Source organism: Falco rusticolus, chromosome 13, assembly GCF_015220075.1.
Source record: "Falco rusticolus isolate bFalRus1 chromosome 13, bFalRus1.pri, whole genome shotgun sequence".
Taxonomy (NCBI): Eukaryota; Metazoa; Chordata; class Aves; order Falconiformes; family Falconidae; genus Falco; species Falco rusticolus.
In genome coordinates, this window is record NC_051199.1 from 17,489,321 (window position 1) to 17,508,101 (window position 18,781).

The 18,781-nt window shown below is 49.7% G+C and overlaps 1 protein-coding gene across 3 annotated transcripts in view; it reads left to right on the forward strand.

The window, feature by feature from the left end:
* P3H2 (prolyl 3-hydroxylase 2) overlaps window positions 1-18,781 on the forward strand; it is a 75,052-nt gene that overhangs the window by 53,207 nt on the left and 3,064 nt on the right. The window contains exons 2-14 of one of the 3 annotated variants that reach the window (XR_005107306.1): window positions 4,192-4,338; window positions 5,274-5,463; window positions 8,230-8,361; window positions 9,523-9,665; window positions 11,137-11,226; window positions 11,710-11,750; window positions 12,228-12,322; window positions 15,166-15,293; window positions 15,868-15,963; window positions 16,051-16,201; window positions 16,581-16,843; window positions 17,308-17,383; window positions 18,317-18,457. Coding sequence is in view for 2 of the 3 variants with exons in the window: in XM_037407304.1 (XP_037263201.1) it covers window positions 4,192-4,338; window positions 5,274-5,463; window positions 8,230-8,361; window positions 9,523-9,665; window positions 11,137-11,226; window positions 11,710-11,750; window positions 12,228-12,322; window positions 15,166-15,293; window positions 15,868-15,963; window positions 16,051-16,201; window positions 16,726-16,843; window positions 17,308-17,383; window positions 18,317-18,457 (1,548 nt within the window). In the remaining variant the exon portion in view is untranslated. Of the gene's footprint in view, window positions 1-4,191; window positions 4,339-5,273; window positions 5,464-8,229; window positions 8,362-9,522; window positions 9,666-11,136; window positions 11,227-11,709; window positions 11,751-12,227; window positions 12,323-15,165; window positions 15,294-15,867; window positions 15,964-16,050; window positions 16,202-16,499; window positions 16,844-17,307; window positions 17,384-18,316; window positions 18,458-18,781 lie in introns of those variants that run through there. The other 2 variants (XM_037407304.1, XM_037407305.1) reach the window with 2 other exon arrangements.

Consider the following 18,781-nt stretch of genomic DNA (forward strand, 5'->3'; position numbering starts at 1 on the left):
CTGAGTCCAGGTGTCCTGAGTCCCAGCCCAGACCTTTAAATACCAAAATATCCTGCTCCTTGTGAATTCAGAGTGTTTTTGGCAAAAGCTCCCCCAGAGTGTTTCATAATTAATGTCAGTGCTAGACTGTGAATGTGTCTTACCAGTTAGGAATTTGCTTTTATGTGCACGCATCCACTTAAAAACTCTGCAAAACCTAGCAGCTGTTGGCTTCTTTGTGTTACTTGAATGTTTTTAAGGCAAATATGAGACATGATAGATTGAAAAGTGTTGAGCTGAAATGTTCTGCTTTGAGTTCACTTAGCAAACTCCAAAGGTCATCTCTGCTGCGAAGAGCCAGCGGGACTAGACACAGTATGAGCCCTGTTTGGAGGGTGGGAAAGGGATTTTGTGTTGTGGCTAGAAACCAGACTCTTTCTATCTCACTGGGTGGATGTTACCCAGGAAGAACTAAGACCATCCTGGGATTTGTGACAGTTTTTGACAGTTTTCTGAAAAGGAGCTAGAACCGAAGGAAAAAAGAACATCCTACAAGAGACTGTTGCAGCTTGTGTCTTGAAGGGCCAGTTCCCAGTACCCAAAGGTACAAGCAGTACCCTTGCTGAAATGCATTTGGTCCCTTTTAAGTCTGCACAGACAGGATGCTGTCTGGGAATAGAAATGTGTGGTGTGGCATGGAAGAATGCAGTTCTCCCGAGCAGCTCAAATAGTAGCTTAATAGCAGTCCTCTGGATCAGGTCAGCAGCTCATGTGTCCATAACAAACCTCTTGCCCCATCTCGACCGACCTCTCTAATTACCAATTGCAGTGGCAGTCCCACCTACACTTGGCATGACCTGAAAATTCCCATCGTGAGATGCTCTGGTCTATCCTTTATCCTGTATCAGATGCTGTCCAGCTGGGATGAGCTTTTCCAGGATGGGATTACAGTAGAACAAGGTTTTTCGGGGTGGGATGTATATTTCTGAACAGGAATGCCTCTTTTTTTTTAAAAAAAAATAATTCCTACACTGAAGGTGCTTGGCTTTTTTTTTTTTGTGTGCTGCCCTGGATGAAAATTTCCTATAGTAATTTTGCTTGCCTGCTGGGAAGCCAAGGGGTTACTCTGGAGCGTGATGTCCTTAGGAAAACTCCAAGCAAAGGACTGGAATAGGTCTTGTTTTTGCAGTAAAAGCTGGCTTCCCTGTATATGTTGTCAGCACAGAGAAAATCCTGAAAAACTTCTGCAGTTTACACAAGGCAAATTTTTTGCATTTCTGTGGGCACTGCAACACAGTGGTGCTTTGGTGTTCAAAGGGCAGATCTGGGGAGTGGACTGAAATGCCATCTGACTGGAGCTTTCATCTTCCTTTTGGAGGTATTCACACGTGCTTCTTCGGCCAGCTCTGCCCTGGCCTTTCTGGGAACTGCACAAGCAATTTTGGCTGTGCTGGAGCTGAGGAGCATCAGAGGGGGTTTAGGAGAGCACCTGCCTGGCATGGGTCTGGCCCCGTGGTGATGACTGGGCTTTTCCTCCAAAGGGTCTTCATGTATCCGAGTACCTGCTTTTAAAACATTTCCATGCTCCAGCAAGCAATGTGAGAGTGTGTCTGGAACAGCTTGTCTGATATCAAAGTGCCAGTTTCACAAATCCCCTGGTAGATTTGGGTGTCTGCTTCCATTCAGTGTCTCCCTAACAGAATCACCCAGGCATCCCTGACAAGCTCAGCCAGTGATTGCCCACAGCTATGGTATCTCCAGTTGCCACCAGTTTGACTCATGGTAGCCCCCTTGTTTGCTCTGCAGACTGTGTTTGCACCAGTCCTAATCTAAACAGCCCAGATGAAAGCGCTGGGCGCTTCTCTGGGGGATTTGCTGCATGCCAGGAGGCTCAGTGCGTGTCCTGCTGTGCTCTGCATCTTCCCTGCTTCCCTTGCCTTTAAATTGGGCTCCCAATCACTGTCAGCTATCTATACCTTTTTCTTTAAGGCCAAAATTGTTTTCAGCAGCTTGCTGAAATGCTTGCTTTCTAATTCCACTTTGGTTTAAGGAACAGCCAAAGGAAACCTGTTACAGTAATTTTTAAATATTTGCCACTTAGAAATTGTGTTTGGGAGTCACAATTCAAAGGACATCAGCTGCTTCCTTTGCAGCCAAAACACGCTCCCTCCACACTGCCCTTAGAGAGGGTTACCTTGCAAAAATAATGCATATCTTCCTCCTGGATTCTCCCGAGTCTTGCCAGGCTTTATGTGCAGTAGGAAAGGAGGCATCATTCTGCTAGTTAAACAACTGGGCTATTTTATTAACCCTGGCAGACAGCCCTGCTTTCCAAACAGGAGCGGATTTGCTGAGTGTTTTGGTGTGGGCTGGGTGCTTCCAGGGGGACTCTCCTTGTCTAGTCAAATTGAACCTGTTGCTCTTGCCCCACTCCAGCTATTCCTACTCAGAGCACTGTTCAGCATAAAAAAGGACTTCTTGCTGTACTGTTGCTGCAGCCAAGTGCCCTGAGCAAATCCTTTGCATTTTTTCCCTTAGTATTTCACCACAAAGCTTTCACAAGCTGTGCGTTCAAAATTGCTGTAAGATATACATACGCAGGGCGTCCCTCAAGGAGAAGGCCTCGTGATTTCACTCAGATGTCAATCCCACTTGGTTCAACAGGAGTTCATGTGTTATCGGATGTATAATTTAATTTTAAAGACGGTTGCAAACACCTCTGCAGAAGTAATGGGCAACCTGCTGACAAGGTGGCTGCTCAGGCAATTGACAGTTCAGCCAGATCTCTGAAGGCAATCGTGTGTCAGAGGTGAAACTACTTATATGCCTGGCTGGTGATGAGTGTATGTCCTCTCTGAGCCCCTGAGATACACAGGGTACGAGACAGTTTACAGGGGCTCACTGAAAGAGGTTTTGGATGTGTCTCATGGCTTGGCTGAAAGGCAAGCTATAGCTGGTGCTCAGTAAGTGCATACAAGTATCAACGCAGTGTTAAGGAGCCCCGAGGAAGCTGCTGTTGTCTCCCAGAGACGAACAGGCCAACACCTCACCTCTGCCCTGCTCCAGGCTTAAGATAACAGGGTGTGAAGCTCGTGCTTCTCTGCAGGTCTCTCTTTCAGTTCTCATCGTTTTGCCAGTCGAGTTGTCCAGGGGTTACGTGTGCAGGCTGCTGCAGGGGAGCTGCTGTACCGTGATGGCAGCATAGCGTAGACATGCCTGAGCTTGCTGGCTCCGGTGCCTCAGGAGGAGCCTAGCAGCAGTGGCACAGGTGCCATGTGGGTTTCACTATCAAGGAGAACACTTGGACACAGCCTTGCCAAGGCTAGCATTAGCTTGGTCCTGGCTAATAAGCTTGACTGAGCCTGCTCAGACTGCAAATGTATCCCAGGGGCCTGACTCTGCACCTTGCCAGCACTCAGTAGTGTTGGCTTTCTTTCAGGAGCAAGTGCATTAGCCATGGAAGTGGCTTCTCTCCTGCTGGGTCATGCAGATGTTTCACCTGAACATCTGCCCTGCTCCCTGAGCTTCTGGCAGCTGCTGTGGGTGTATTTAGCACTAACATTTTTGTTTATTCATGAGGCTTTCGTCAGGGTGAAACTAATGTCTGGTGTCAGTTCTGAATCTTTAAATCCAAAGTGACTTGATATACCAAGATAAACTCCTCTTTATATCTCTGCCACTGTCAGCATGCTGAGTCTGGCCCTTTGCAGCTATACACAGCTGAGCTTAACAAATTATCCCAAGATCCAATTTACAAGTAGAAGCCCTTAGCCTGGATGTAGCTCAGCCTCTAGGGCTTGTAGAGAGAGCAGTCACAGCAGCTGCTTTCCCCTCCTCTCTCTACTTTGTATCTCATGAGAGCATCTCTCCAGCTGGGACTGTGCAGGGGGTTGGAGTAGCTGAGTTCAGAGGATGTGCAGCTGGAAACTAGGCTGGACTCCATCACCAATAGACCATGTTGCAGACGGATAAGTGACCTGTCTGGCTCTCAGGAACTCCAGCTCTTCCAATTTCCCTTGCAGTGGGCTTTCCTCTCATTCCAGCACTTTTCTTGAGCCTCTGTGTACAGGGTTTCCTTGGTTATCCCATCATTGCCCAGTCCAGTGGTGTCAAAAGGGTGTCAGAGGTATAGATGTCAGAGGGTGCAGCATAAACTGCTGTGCTCACTGTCCTACGTCACCAGCTCACTTGGTCTTTCTTATCTTGTTACAGCTGAACAAGCTGGAGGAGGCAGCAAATGCAGCTCACACCTTCTTTATGGCAAACCCTGAGCACATGGAGATACAGCAGGACATCGAGAACTACAAGACCACATCAGGGAAAGTCAGCTTGATTGACCGGGAGGCCAGGCAGCACATGGTGAGTCTGAGCTAAAGAGGTGCCTGTGTGAAGTGTCAGGCGGTCTGGAGAGATCTACGAGGCCAAGAGAGCATCATCTAATGAATGGGGAGATTATTTCTGAGGTCCATATTACAATACTGCAAAATAAACTCTCCCTTTCAGCGCTATCCTTTAAGACAAGCCAGCTCCTGCTTTTTCAGGTACTCTGCTCTTTGTTCGATGGCTGTGTCCCCAGCCTGGTCCATCTCTTCAGGGAGCTCTGGGGTCATCCACGGCTGAGAACGTGCACCAGCAGGCAGCTTTGTTGGATGCCTCATGGGCACTGACGGACAGGTCTTGGTTTACGTGTGTTTCTTTTGAGCTGGGTTCTCCCACCTTGGCAGGGTACATGCACGTGAGTGGCTGTGAGGGTGCAGGTTGGCAGGCAGGAGAGTGACAGATTTTTCTGCCTCCCCAAAGCAAAAGCCCAACACAAATGCCAGGGTCACCCCCAACTTTCTGATTTCAGAAGACATAAGGAAGCAGGAATGGCTGTTTGGTGTAATTAATGGAGGTGCTCGTTAGGGGCCGTTCTAAGACAGATCTGCCTGGGTCAAGAGCAGTCTTTTCCCTTAGCATTCAGCTTAGTTGTTGGGTAGGAGGGTAAAAAATAAAGAATGTTTTTTCACATAATACATAATCCAGCAGTGGCACTGAGGATTCCCTAAGTATGGAGGAGTTCAGAAGAGCATTTAGACAGCTTTACGAGGTTCCACTGGTCCAAAAGTCCACTGATGGCTTAGACATGGTTTGGTACACACTGCTTACATCTGGTAGGTACCTGGGGAGATCATTGTGTCCCTGCCTGCTTGTACCTTCTTTTGAGAAGCACCTGTAATTGGCAAGGGCAGGATGCTGTGATCCAAGCGGTGTAGCCCACTCACAGTCTTCTCTTCTGCCTACCTACTTTGCAGGAGGACTACAGTGCTGGAGTAAAGCACTACGACAAAGAGGAATACGAGCTGGCCATTGAGTTCTTGGAGCGTGCACTGAAAGGGTACTACTCCGAGGATGAAGACTGCCAGATCATGTGCGAGGGACCTCAGAGATTTGAGGAGCACGAGTACCTGGAATATAAGGCTGGCCTCTATGAAGCTATTGCAGGTGAGATCATCTTGTGCCTTTAGAGTTCTCTCCCTTGGCCCTGCGATGATTTTAATTATTAAGTTTGGGCCTTTGACTGGATTTGGTGAAGCATCTTCCTTTCCATCACTGCAGCTGGTGAGTAATGCTGCAAGAGGCACTTGAAAGGCAAGAAAATGCAAATCCAGAGGGCAGGGAACCAGAACATCTCGTTTTGGTCTTGAACAGAAGTTGGGCTAGAAGAATTGCATTTTCAGATGTGTGGAGCATTTGCAGCTTTCCTCTAAGAGCTGGAAGTATAGGTGCTTTAACATAAACTGCCTCAGTTTCCCCGTGTACACGGTCTCACATATCTCACTGGGATCTAGACGTTGCTGGCCTCTGTATTTTCTCTGTTTGCCAGTGTATATGAAGAGAGCAGCAGAGTCCTCTTGGCCATGCTCCAGATGTCCAGGAAAGTTGCCAAAAAGGCTCAGAATATAGATAGTGTATGGAAAAAAGGGATGGATTTGTCATTAGTGGAGGCCCATCTAATTATGATCTTGACTGAGATCTCTGGAGAGAATTGAACGTTGCTATGTAATCTTCAGATTTGCATGTGTGGCTCTGAGCCAGAGGGGATTAAAACAGTTCATTCTCGGTAGAAATGAGATTACATTTAATTAGTCGTAAGGGAAAGAAGAGCAATAAATTAAGGTTTGTTTGGTGACAGAAATCTTATTTATCTTCTCATGGTCTTGGAGTCACATCAGGCTCTGGAGTTTCGCTTCTTGTGTGGAAAATACTTAGATGCAGATTGTTTTTTGGTTTTGCATAATTCTGTTTGTGTCGAGACGGGAAATCTAATTGAAACAACCAAGATGAGAAACCACCAACATACCGGATGGGAAACTGCCTTTGTTGGGTTTATTTACCCATGCAAAAAATTTGAGAAGTGTTGTAAGGGCTGAACTAGTACTAGCGTAGCTGTCAGCTGATCAAGCCTGCTGTTAAAGCTGTGACCAGGAGACCAAGGACCATAACAAACCCTCCAAGAGAGCAGCCTTCAGTGGCAAAGAAAACCTACCTTCCTTCTCACTGAAAGCTGCTTGCTGCTCGTCAAACAGGTTTTGGTCTCTGTTAAATTGTTTCCGTGCTGTTCAAATCGAGTGTAGCTCCGGTGAGCAGAGAAGATATTTCTGCGCTGAGCCATATGGAGCACAGATGTGGTCATGGTGTGGTCACTTGGGAGCGAGACCAAGCCGGATGGTCTCAGCAAAGTGCTGTGACTTGGCTAGGTCAGATATGCCTGGGAACAACAACTCCAAACCCAGAGCCATTCAGGGAAGTGAAGGCACACAGAGAGAAATAAGATAAGTAGTGCTACTGCATTGCTATAGGGAACTACGTGGTTCCGTACAGGACAGCATAATCCAGAGTTTACCCCTGGGTCCAGGGCACTCAGCCCCAGATGTTTCAGCAGGAAACACCAAGAAAAGAGAGTTTAAGTTTCTTCAAAATGCATTTCTCATTTCAATCCCAAGCTGACTGGTCAGCTGTGCTGCTGCAGGAGGTTGAAACACTCTCGCTCTCACCTCTCCACCCCAGGGACAGATGCATTTCAGTGAACTGATTCCAGTCTATGTAGCCTGTTTCTGAAGGCACCTTGACAGTACCAAGGAAAAGCAGTGCTTCTCAGTGATGGATTATTCCAGGTCTAGGATGCTTAAATAGGTTTAAATTACAACATTTTTTATGTCCTTTTCCTTCTTGCTTTGCTTAATGTAATACCCTGGATGTGTATGGTAAATCAGATAACTACTCGGACTACCTGCCCAGAGCAAATGGGGACTGTTTTGAGTTTCCACTTGCTTTCATTGCAAATTCCTCAGGCTGTTTTTTTGGCAGCTCTGAGAAATGCTTTGGTAGCTGAGCATATGGTTGTTTTTTTTCAAGCCTGTGTTTGTTTCTTAAGATTTTTAATGGTGTACAGAGACAGAGCAAGCAAAGGAGATTTGTAAGCGCATTGCAGCAAAGGCTCCAAACTGGAATCAGATGTCAGTGTTGGCTTCAAAATTGTACAGCTGATACAACGCTTATATTGTGGACTCCCACCAATTAAGAAACCTTGCTAATGGCAGAAGTTTACCATGTGCTTGCATTTCCCTGGGAAATACCTCATCTTTGAGAAGCAGCAGACACGGGGATTGTGCTGCCAATATTTGCACCTCAGACCTTTCAGACTCATTGTGCTGGTGCCTTGCTCTGCCAGGCTTGAGAAGCTGCAACCACCCCTCTTACCTAGACCTCCACATGCCCTCGGGAGCTTTCTTGCTGCAGAAAGGAGAGGATTAAAGATGAGCTGAAGGAAGGGGGTGTGGAGATGGCTTTCATGTGGCAGCACACGTGGCCACCCTTGTCTTCGCATCTCCGCTTGCAGTGTGGGTGTCTTTGCCTTCGGTTTTGCGCTTGGGGTTGAAGAGCTACCTGCCACCTGCACGTCCCTGCACCCATCCAGCTTTCCTGGGCAGAAGCAGCAGCTCCCGGCACCTAAAAGAGATGCTCAGGCTCCCTCTACAGATGACAGAAGGAGAAAGGCGTTTCTCAAGGGGGTAAAAGCATGACAGCAGCTCTCTGTTGACTTTGGGAAGGAGTCTGAGCTCTTCCTCTAGATGCACAGTCACCTGCTGGACCAGAGCAGCATGAGTTGCATGTCTCTCAGTTGGGGAGGTTTAACCTTTGTCTGTCCCCGTCTCAGCACCGTCACCATCCTTCTCAGTTCAGAACATCTCTCTCTTTTCTTGACAGACCACTACATGCAAGTCCTGGCCTGCAAACATGACTGTGTCCGAGAGCTCGCCACGCGTTCAGGCCGTATCTCGCCCATCGAAAATTTCCTTCCCCTCCATTATGACTACTTGCAGTTTGCCTATTACAGAGGTAAAGGCTATTTTTCTGTTCCTAGTAGCGCTTGCTGAGTTTTGCTACATTTTGTACAAGTTTGAATTGTTTCATGTGGAAATCAGGATATATCCCCATGTTGTCTGTGCTACAGTGATGCAGTGGTGTGGTCTGAAAGGGTCAGGAAGCAAGGAGCGTTGGAAATTGTCTCTTCAAAAGTTAGCTTGACTGAAATGCAATTTACGTATTTTTGTGAAAGTTTTATATCATCAGTCAGGTTTTAAAACCCCAACTTTTAGCTTAAACATTATTCTTTTTTAAATAAATCATGCTTTTTTAGGGTCCTTTCATTTGCCTTTTGATATTAAAGGTCTGGGGATTTATATGTTTCACATTTTCTGAAACCAATTAATACATTTTCTAAGTTAATATATAACAGATATACAAGTCAGGCCAAGCTTACCCCAAGATGCCAATTTTTCCTAATTTTAAGATTCTCAGTAAAGTTGCAGGAGTCGGCAGCATTGCAAAATATCAGGAGTTGGCAGTGATAGAAAATACTGCCCGTTGTGTGGTCCTGTATGGTATTTTACTATGTTCTGTGGCAGAAAAGAAAACTGAGACAGAATTCTGCTATCTCAGGCTTGTGCTAAGAGCTCTTTCCTGAAAAGGGCAGAACGTGTGAGGGTCAAAATTGGTACTGGAACATAAAGCTTCTTCATTTGTCAATGCAATGGGAAGAAAGCTTGAGGAGTCAGCAGCATTTTGTGTGTGGTGTACAGGCTTTTTTTATTCCTCGGCCCGATTAGAGGTTTAATGTGGTGGGTAACCCCCCCCCAGAGCCCTGAGAGACGCTGCACAGAAGAGAGGCGGTTTGCTGCCGGACAGCATCCACATCCTGCCCATCCAGCGGGATCCAGTTTGGATACTATCCAACCTGTGCATGACTGTAGAGAAGTTGTGTCTATGTGCCTCAGTTTCCCTGTCAATGAAATGGAGTAGTTAAGACAAAGTTGTATCAAAAGAGCCTTGTAAAGTGCTGGGCTCACCCTCCAGCCGATGGAGAGCTCAGGCTGTGCCCTCCCCCTCTGCGGGCTGCCCTCCCTGACTCTGCCCTGCCGTGCTCTGTGTGAGCCCCCAGCTCTGCTGGTGGGGCTGTGCCTCCTCTGCCCCCCTGACAACTGTTGTGTTGCCTCCCAGTTGGTGACTACGTAAAAGCCCTGGAGTGTGCCAAGACCTACCTCCTCTTCCACCCAGACGATGAAGATGTCTTGGAGAATGCAGGTTATTATGAGGGCCTCTTGGAAGGTACAGTGGATCCACACACCATCAAACCCAGAAAGGTGAGAGTGAGTGTCATCTAAGAGCCCTTGGCGGGAGGCTTTAACAAAAGCATCAGCTGGAAACAAAAGCAGCTTGGCAGCTTTCCCACAGTAGGACCACTCTGAAAACAGATGCGGAGATGCTGGACTAACTGGCGATGCAAATTGTCAGGGTGCAAGTCCAGAGTCACTGGTGTAGGGGGGAAGCTGGAGGGCAGCTGCTTCTTTCAGTGGAGTCTTCAGCTTAGCAAAGCCCAAGCAAGGGCAGGGAGGGCAATGACCGAGTGCCTCAACAGCACAAACCCTCCTCTCATTCAGTGCCGCAAAGGGGATGTGGAGGAGGAGTGCAATCAAGCACTGAGCAGAGGGCAACCTCCATTAAGAAAGGGCTGAGAAATATCTCTTTCCCAGGGGGAGGCTGGGATGTCAGTGTTACTCTCAAGTCACTGAGCTTGAGAGTTCAGTGCTCAGCCTGTTCTGCGGGGGGTAACTTTGCTATCACAGGGTTAGGCTGGGGTCAAACAACCAAACGGTATGTGTTCAGTCACCCAGCAGGACAGGCTTCCTCTCTGGTCCAGGCAGCCTTTATCTGTGGCCCTGGGGCTGCCTTTCTCACGATGCAGAAGAGGAGAAGTTCCTCCCATCCCATCATAGCCCTGCTGAGGCTCATTCCCCTGGCACCATAAGCAGAGGGTAGGCAGGAAATGGATTTTCCTCCACTTTGGAATTCCTTGATTTCCAGGAATATCAAGGTGAATTTGATAAAAGTCTAAAAACGAGAAGGGAAGTGATGAAAAAGAAAACAAGAACAATTATCGTTTCTCCTTGCAAAGTGAGTCTAGGAAAAAACCTGAAGTTGACAAAAACATTTCATTGTTTCCAGTGTTTTGAAGTTTTCCATTAAAAAGAAAATAATTTTTGCTTTGCAAAGTAATTTTCTAAAAGAACCCCCCCCAGTGTTTTGTTTACAAATTCTTAAAAAAAAAGGCCCTCTGATGGATGATTTCCAGCTTGCTGTGCTTTGTGGTCCCTGTCGGAGTGCCCTGAGTGTCACAGGCTGCGATGCTGCAGCCCACCCACCACCAGGCTGTGGGCTTTGCGCTGCGGATGGGGCACCAAGGCACAGCCCAGCCAGGGTCCCTGCTCTGCCAGCCTGGACCTGCCTCCTGTTCTGGAGCTGGGCCTTCTCTGGCCAGCCTCTTGCCCAGGTATCTAGATGCTTTCCAAGGTGCTCAGCACTTTCTGCCAGCTGTGGACATGTATTTTGGGTATTCAGGCTTCCTGAATGGTTGCTGAACACCTCCCCTTCTGTAACATGGTGAGTGGCTCAGCCCTGTGTCCAGGGTTGGTCTAAGGCATGATCCAAGGATCCCTTGCCCCACAGGATCTGTGGTGTTGCAGGAAAAGCAAACCCCTCTTGAAGCAGAGGTGTGTTGCCTGTGTCACGTGCAAGATAGATGTGCAACTGTTCCCCTTTTCCTCTTCTTTTCAGGAAGCAAAAACGCTGCTGCGGCGCCATAAGCTGGAGTCTCACCTCTTGCAGGTGGCTGCAGCCGGCCTGGGATACACCTACACAGAGCCGGTAATGCCTGGGTCTGCTATGGCAAGGACCTTTAGGAGCTGCAGGACCAGCTCCCCCCTTCCCATTCCTATAAAGCGAGTCCTGTGTCGGTGACTCAGGACCTGGGTCTTTGTCTGGTTTGTTCCCTATGGGAAAGTGGCAGAGCAAGGAAGGCAGCCGTTCCCAGGGTGAAGGAGGTGCAGGCGCAGCCTAGTCCCTCTCTCCTGCCGTGGTGTCTGGCTGTGTCTCAGCCACTGCTGTGGTGGTGGGGTGGGACAGAGAAGGCTGGGCAAGCCAGACTCCCTCTGTACTCACCATATAATGCCATTTGGGTTGGGGTTACGTTTTCAGTTTGATGACTCCAGGCAATTGCCCAAAGTTGTGTGGGATGGTTCCATACTAGAGAGGCTGCCTGATGTCCCTGGGTGCAAGGCAGAGCGGGTAGTTTCCTGGTTTCAGCAGGAGCATTAAATTAAGAAGCATGACCACTCTCTTTTCCCACAGAACTACTGGAACAGGTACGGCGCCCGCCAGGATGAGCACAGGTGAGCCACCACCCACCTCAGGTGAAACCACAGTGGGGTGAAGGGGATGTGCCCATGATGGGGTACCAGCCTGCCACTTACAGGGTGCTGCCCATCCATGCCAGCACACCATCATGGTGGAATTAGGGCCCTTTGCCCCTTACCATTACAAACATTCCCACAAGCACCTTATTTTAGCTGAGTGCCTCAAAACTAGAAAGGTTCTAGAGGGAACTTGGTCGATAAGGCAAGTGGTGCTGTTCCAGTTTGTTGGTGTCTGTGTGTTGCTGGTGAAACTGTTGTTCCCATTTCCAGAAAAACTCAGTTTGCCACAGGACAGGGTGGGGGCTGCTACTTGTATGGTTGTGATATTTGCACAAAGTACCAGTTTGCCCATTTTTCCCATGTATTGGTTTCTGAAGAGTGCAAAACAGACTGTTCCCAGAACTGGAGACCTGTGGCTAAGTCGTGATGTTCCTCTTCTCTCTTGCTCCTCAGTGTCCCATCAAGTATTAGCAGTGAACCAGAGGATGGGCCACGGCTGTCCCTGGCAAAGAAACCCATGCCAAAGCCAGATCGAGAGTTGAAGGAGGGTAAGTCTGATGAAGATGTTTCAAGAAAATCAGGTTTTCTTCTGTCACTAGAGGCTACAGACTGCAAAGGCCGGCTGCTGAGTAATGAGGGCCAATCCTGTCTGAAGAGGTTGAAGTTTTGTTTAAGAGACAGAGAAATTGTCAATGCTGTCACAGCATTTCTGGGCACTGCTCTGCTCTTGGGCTTGCTTTTCCCACCTGCTGAGCTGCTCATTAGAGAGCCATGAGATGTGGAGCTGGGTCCTGCTCACCATGGGGAAGGTAGCACCAGCAACCAGTAGTCTTTTCCCCAAGTACTTTTAAGATTTAAATGTTCCCTGTTGTCTAGGCTGCTGAAGGATGGATGCTGGAGGCATTAGGGTTTGGGAACTTTGGTTTGGCTTTGCTAAATGTGCTGGATAGCACCATATTAAAAAACATTTCTGTTTGCAGACTGGCTAGTTATTTCATGTTTTGGTTTATATCAAATCACTTGGTTTTAGGGCCTGTCGGCAGATATTTCAACTAATTTCAGCACATTTTCAGCAACCAAAGAAGATACCATAACATTTTCTACTACAGACAAGATTTCCCCCATAACAATTTTGAAAAACTGTATTGTAGCCAAATACCAAAGCATTCTCCTCACTGCAAAACAATGGCATCTCAAGCCAGGAGGCATCTTGTGTCTCTAGTGGGCCAGCTCCACAGCAGCAGGCAATTAAACCTCCCTGTAATGCAATGGATGGTTGCACTTTTTGGGGAATTTCACAGCTTTCCATGGCCCAAGTTGTCCCCAGCTGCTTAGCGTTATGTTCAGAGTATTGTTATCCCTTCCCTAGCCATACATAAAATAGGTGAATACCGCAGAAAGATGCTGTAGAGCTTGCTTAAGCCAAGCGCTGGTTGATTTATATGTGTTGGCCTGTTTGCCTTCTGTAACCAAATAATTTCAGAGTGTGTCTTTCTCTGTTTTTTCTTCTCTCTCTGCCTTTGTTCTGGTTTAGTTGCAGAATGTTTCCAGTTTACAAAGAAAACTGAAACCATTCAAAAAGAAAATGGAATTTTTGTCCATCCAGCAGCTTCCTTTCTCTTTTGTCTTTTTTTCTTTCTCTCTTTTCACTTGGAAAAAGAAAAGGCCAAAAGAGAAAACGAAAACCCCTTTTTAATTTTGTACTTCTCTTTTGTACTTTTCTCCTTCCCCCTTCCTCCTTTCTGCCATTTCCTTCACTCCCAAAAGCCCAAAAAGATCCCCAGTTTCTTGGGGTGTTTTTCACAGAGCACACACAGGGGAACGGGTCTCTCTCTTTGCTGGTGCTTAGAGGCGGTGGGGGCAAGGAAGGCAGCCAGGAGTGCGCACCAGTGTGGTACAAGTGTTCAGTGTTCACAGCACAGGGCAGCCCCCGCTGGTTCCCTGGGAGGAACAGAAGGAACTGGGGAAGTGGTGAGTGATGCCTTCCAGGTTCATCTCTCGCATGCTTACGGCTGGGGGAGAGCAACATCCGAGGGGGAAAACTCAGCCCTGAGTTGGAGAGTGCCAGGGGTCTGGAATTCAGAGTCCTGTTTCTGATCCAGCTGCATTTATAATAAATGCTATTATGGAGCAACAAGAACAGCAAAGTGAGGATGAGGAATGTCCCATCTTTTCCGGTTCCAAGAATCCTAACTTCAGCAATAAAGTTGTGGGCTAGTGGTGGGGCTCTGCCCTCAGGGTTACATGTCCTCCATAGGCCAGGGAGACCTTCCAAAACCACACAGTATGCCTCAACAGACAGGAAAAATAGTAATTATAAAAACAGTTTAACAGAGAAGTTTCCTTGTGCCACATGGTGAGAGGAGCTCTGTGGCTCTGTTTCCTCTGTTTTATTGTGGCTCTGTGACAACAGATAATTTTCCCCACAATTTAGATGCATTTCGCCCTCCTCCTGGAGAAACATCTGGTTTAGGTTTTTATTGTTGCTATTTCTTGTGTTCTCTCTCTTCGAGCAGATGAGGGGAAGAGGCTTCAGGGGATGGTGATTTAGTGGCCTTGCCACGTTTTTCTGATCAGGCAAATTTGATGGGGATGGATCCAAATTTCTTGTAAAGAGCTAATCTCTCTCTTCTTGTCTGTTCACTCAGCGTGTGGCAAAGCTCAGTCGCCCTGTATCAGGCGGGAGCCCAGCCACAGTTGTACTCCCATCCCAGGGATGCTACCTGGGACGTCCAAAATGCAACCGAGCTTCTGGTGGGCAGGGGGAGGCAGCTTGGAGGCAGGGAGAAAGGGATGGCAGGGATGACCATGGCAGCTCCTCTGCCTCTGCAGAGGAGGATTGTCCTCAGGGTCCCCCAGCTCACCCACTCGCAGCCCCACTTCTTGGTGGAGAACAAGCGATACTTGCTGCAAGCTCGGCACTGCATTAGTTTTTCTGTGTGTGTAAGACAAAAAACCCACTGATGACAATTGCAGAGAGCAGCTTTCCATGCCAAGCTGGCAAGATCTGCACAGCTCAAATGCAATGGAAACTTATGGTTTCCATTGATGTTGGCTGCTGGGCAGGAGAGCCAAGTTAGCCAGTGTCCGTGTCTCTCATCGTGTCTCGTCAGGTTTTGGCATTTTCAGGCTGTGATCACTGCGTTTGCAAGGCAGCTAATGAGAAGGTGGAAAATGCTGATGCTCTTGCAGCAAATGGATTTAATCTCTGTGTGTTTCCATTGTTTCTCTTTCTTTTGTTGCTGATGTGAAGCTAAACTCGGCTCTCTGCTGTGAAGCTCTTTCCCTGGCAACACACCCGGGTGACTTCAGCTGGCCCTCAGCCATGGTACAAGATGTCAACGAGGCCAGGGCATGTTCGGCAGGGTTGTTTTGTGTCTCTTTCCATCAGGGGGTCCGCTTCTTTACAGCGACGTGAAGTTTGTCTACAACTCACAGCAGCTGAATGGCACCCAGCGAGTACTACTGGATAATGTCATCTCGGAGGAGCAGTGCCGAGAGCTTCACAGAGTGGCCAGTGTGAGTAGGCAATGCCCCTGCGTGGATGTGACTGCCACCTGGGCTGAGTATCTGATGCTTTCCCCAGCATCTGGCTTGTTAGAGCTGAATGTGTGATCAACCCCTGGGGAGGCTCTGGGTTCATACCTCGCTCTTGAGTCTTGCAACTGATGCCAGGATGCCCATGGAGAGCAGTCAGATGCTTCCTAACACATCCATAACTGCAGCACAGGAGCTGCTGCTCTATCTTGGGCTATTCTTGGAAACACGCTGCAAGACAGAGCCTGTGCTCTTTGCCCTTGTTGTATCTATATAGCTGCTTGCCCCGTGTTATAAACAACCCCAAAGGATGCTCATCCACAAGCCTGGTTAAGCCTTCTCATTCATGGTTAACTGAGCCTGGGAGGGATTGTGGGTGTCTGAACATCCCCGGCTGGGAGGTCGCTGGCTGTTTTCCAGCATTTCAGAATGGACTGTGTTCCTGGACAGCTGCAGCACCTGGGGGATTTGGGGAAGAGGGTGGCAGGTGCTTCTATTGCCGCTCCCCCTCTCCTGGGGAACCAGTCCACTCCTAACGTGGGTTTGTGTCCTTCAGGGGATCATGCTGGCTGGAGACGGTTACAGGGGAAAAACCTCCCCTCACACCCCGAATGAGAGATTTGAAGGAGCCACTGTCCTCAAAGCCCTCAAGGTACCATCTCCTTCCTCCTCCTCTCCCATGCCCTCCCTCCCAGCCGGTGTGCGGCACTGACCTCTCTCGCGCCTTCTCCTTGCCCAGTATGGCTATGAGGGCCGCGTCCCGCTGAAGAGTGCCCGGCTCTTCTATGATATCAGCGAGAAGGCTCGCAGGATCGTCGAGTCCTACTTCATGCTGAACTCCACGCTCTACTTCTCCTACACCCACTTGGTGTGCCGCACCGCTCTGTCTGGTGAGGGCTCAGGGGACCACCGGGGCAGGGCTGGGAGGACAGGAGGGGTCCAACCCCCCCACGGTGGGTTTACAACTGGGGGACCCAAGCCTGAGAGTAGGTTGGTTTTGCCTGACGCTTAGACTGGTGGCCAAGAGCTGGGGAAAGTCACCATCCCTAAAGCAGCAAAGGGTGGGCACTGCTGTCCCAAAGAAGCTGATTTCTGGGATGTCTCTTGTTTTTTATGTCTCCAACTTCCTCTTTTCTTCTCTCTCTTGCCTCTTCTCACTGTCCCTTCTCCTTTCCATCCCACTCCCAGCTCTCCATCTCGCTTCCCTGCAGTAAGGAACAGGGAGAGCTGTGCAGATCTGAGTCCTCAGATGTTGCCTTTTCTCCCCAGCCTTGCCTTTCCTCCTCTCACCTGTGAACATCGCCTGGAGTGGGGTCGGGGCAGGCTGCCACCCTGGGAAGAACCCCACACACCATGGCATTTCCATCTCATCCACCCCTTCTCCTTCCCCCTTCCTCCACATGGTCCTGCCTAGGCCAGCAGGAGAGGAGGAATGACCTGAGCCACCCCATCCATGCTGACAACTGCCTCTTGGACCCTGAGGCCAATGAGTGCTGGAAGGAGCCTCCTGCCTACACCTTTCGGGATTACAGGTAGGAAGGAAGGAAGGAAACAAAGGGGGAGCTGCTCCCAAGGGCACCCAGGGACCCCCTGGAGATCCAGCAGGTAGTTTCTGCTGGCAACAAGCATCGTGGCTAAGCTTCAAGGCAGAGTTTTAACTCTAATGCCTCTGGGATATTTCAGGGTCAGGAGATCCCAGCTGTGGCCCACAGCACTGTGTCTCTGTCAGGTGTTTTTGGTGCAGAACAGGAGGGTGAGAGCTGGTAGGACCCAGGGGACATTTTGAGAATTGTTCCCTAGGCGAGAACTGTTGGTGCTCAGCTGTGGCTCTGAAATGGGTGTACCTTGGGTAGCCCCGACCAGCCCTGCAGTGGGTCCTCTCCCGCTCTGGCATCCCCCACCCACATCTTGGTGTGGGATCTGTCCTGGGGGTCGGGTCAGCCGTGAGCCCTCCCTGCTGCTCCCCTCAACGACGGTCTTGTGCTTCCTCCCCTAGTGCCCTCCTGTATATGAATGCAGATTTCGAAGGAGGCGAGTTCATTTTCACTGAGATGGATGCCAAAACTGTGACGGTAAGTCAGTGCTGTGGACCAAATGTTGTTCGTTGGCAGCCCGTGCTCAGGGGCTCTGGGGTCCCCCAGGCAGCCTGTGGCTCCTACCGTGCAAACAGCCCATACAAAAACTTGCTGTCAGAGGTGCACAGACCTCTTCCACTCCCAGAGGCTGTGCAGAGCTGGAAGCCTGCAGATCAGGGCTTTGCACCACCCCTGCACAGGCTGAGGGAGGGCTGATGGTTGTCCCTGCCTGGAGGACTGCTGAGCTCCCACCCCATCTCGTGGCCGAACATGAAGCGATGCCTCCATACATAGGCAGTGCCTGGCCCAGGGCTCTTGCTCCAGAGTGGCTCACAGCAGTGGACATCAGTCCCTGAGACGGATGGGGCACAGGCACGAGCCCCCAGCTCTGTGTGGGGTCATTAGGGAAGCCAGGCACCCCCTCCATGACTGGACAGAGGGTCTGGGCGCCATGCTGGGGCTCTGAAGTCCGGTAGATGCTGGAGGGTAGACTGTGTCTACCTAAGTGCCTGAGGGCTGATTTGGTTGGTACTTCTGCTGCTGAGGTCCTGCAGGATACCTCTTGTGAACTCAGCAGAGAGAAGAAAGGCATTTCACAGCCCAGGCCAGGGTTAGCCTGAACCTTCCTGGAGTTATCCGTGGCTCTCTTTTGCCATAGCTGGTCACCTGCAGGCTTTGCAAGAACTGCATGCCACCATCTCCTTTGTGTGTGACACCTGCACAGCAGGACCAAGCCTCACACCTCCCTATTTACCCCGCACATTTTTGCAGCCATGCCCAGAGCTCTGCATGTCCTCCAGAGCAGCTCACTGGGGTGATGCAGAGATGCCCAGTAAGGTCTCAGGCCCTGGACCACGGCAAGCCCAGACAAGGCCAGTGCGTGCAGCCGTGCTGCTCCTTGCCACCCTGGTGTTGCCTGTTTTCCCACAGGCCTCCATCAAGCCCAAGTGTGGGCGAATGATCAGCTTCTCGTCAGGAGGTGAGAACCCCCACGGGGTGAAGGCAGTTACCAAAGGCCAGCGGTGTGCTGTGGCTCTCTGGTTCACCTTGGACCCACTGTACAGAGAGCTGGTAAGTCCATCCATTATGATATGCGGGGATCTAGAAGGGGTATCCAGCATCCCAGAGGAACCAGGACCATCTTCAGCCTCCTGTCCCAGCAGATCTGTTTTCCCCCCACTGCACGCCCTGCAGCAGCCTTCTCATCCACTGCACCATAGGGACCTGAACTGGTGGCCCCAGGGCTGACTGGTTTTCCCTGCCAGCCTTCTTTTTGAGCACGCCGGGGGCGCAGGGCTGTGTGCGGAGTGGGGTGTGGGAAGCTCTGCAGGGCTGGGCTGGCCATTTCTGACACCTAGTGGCAATAACCTGATGAACAGGGAAGTTCTCCGCAGC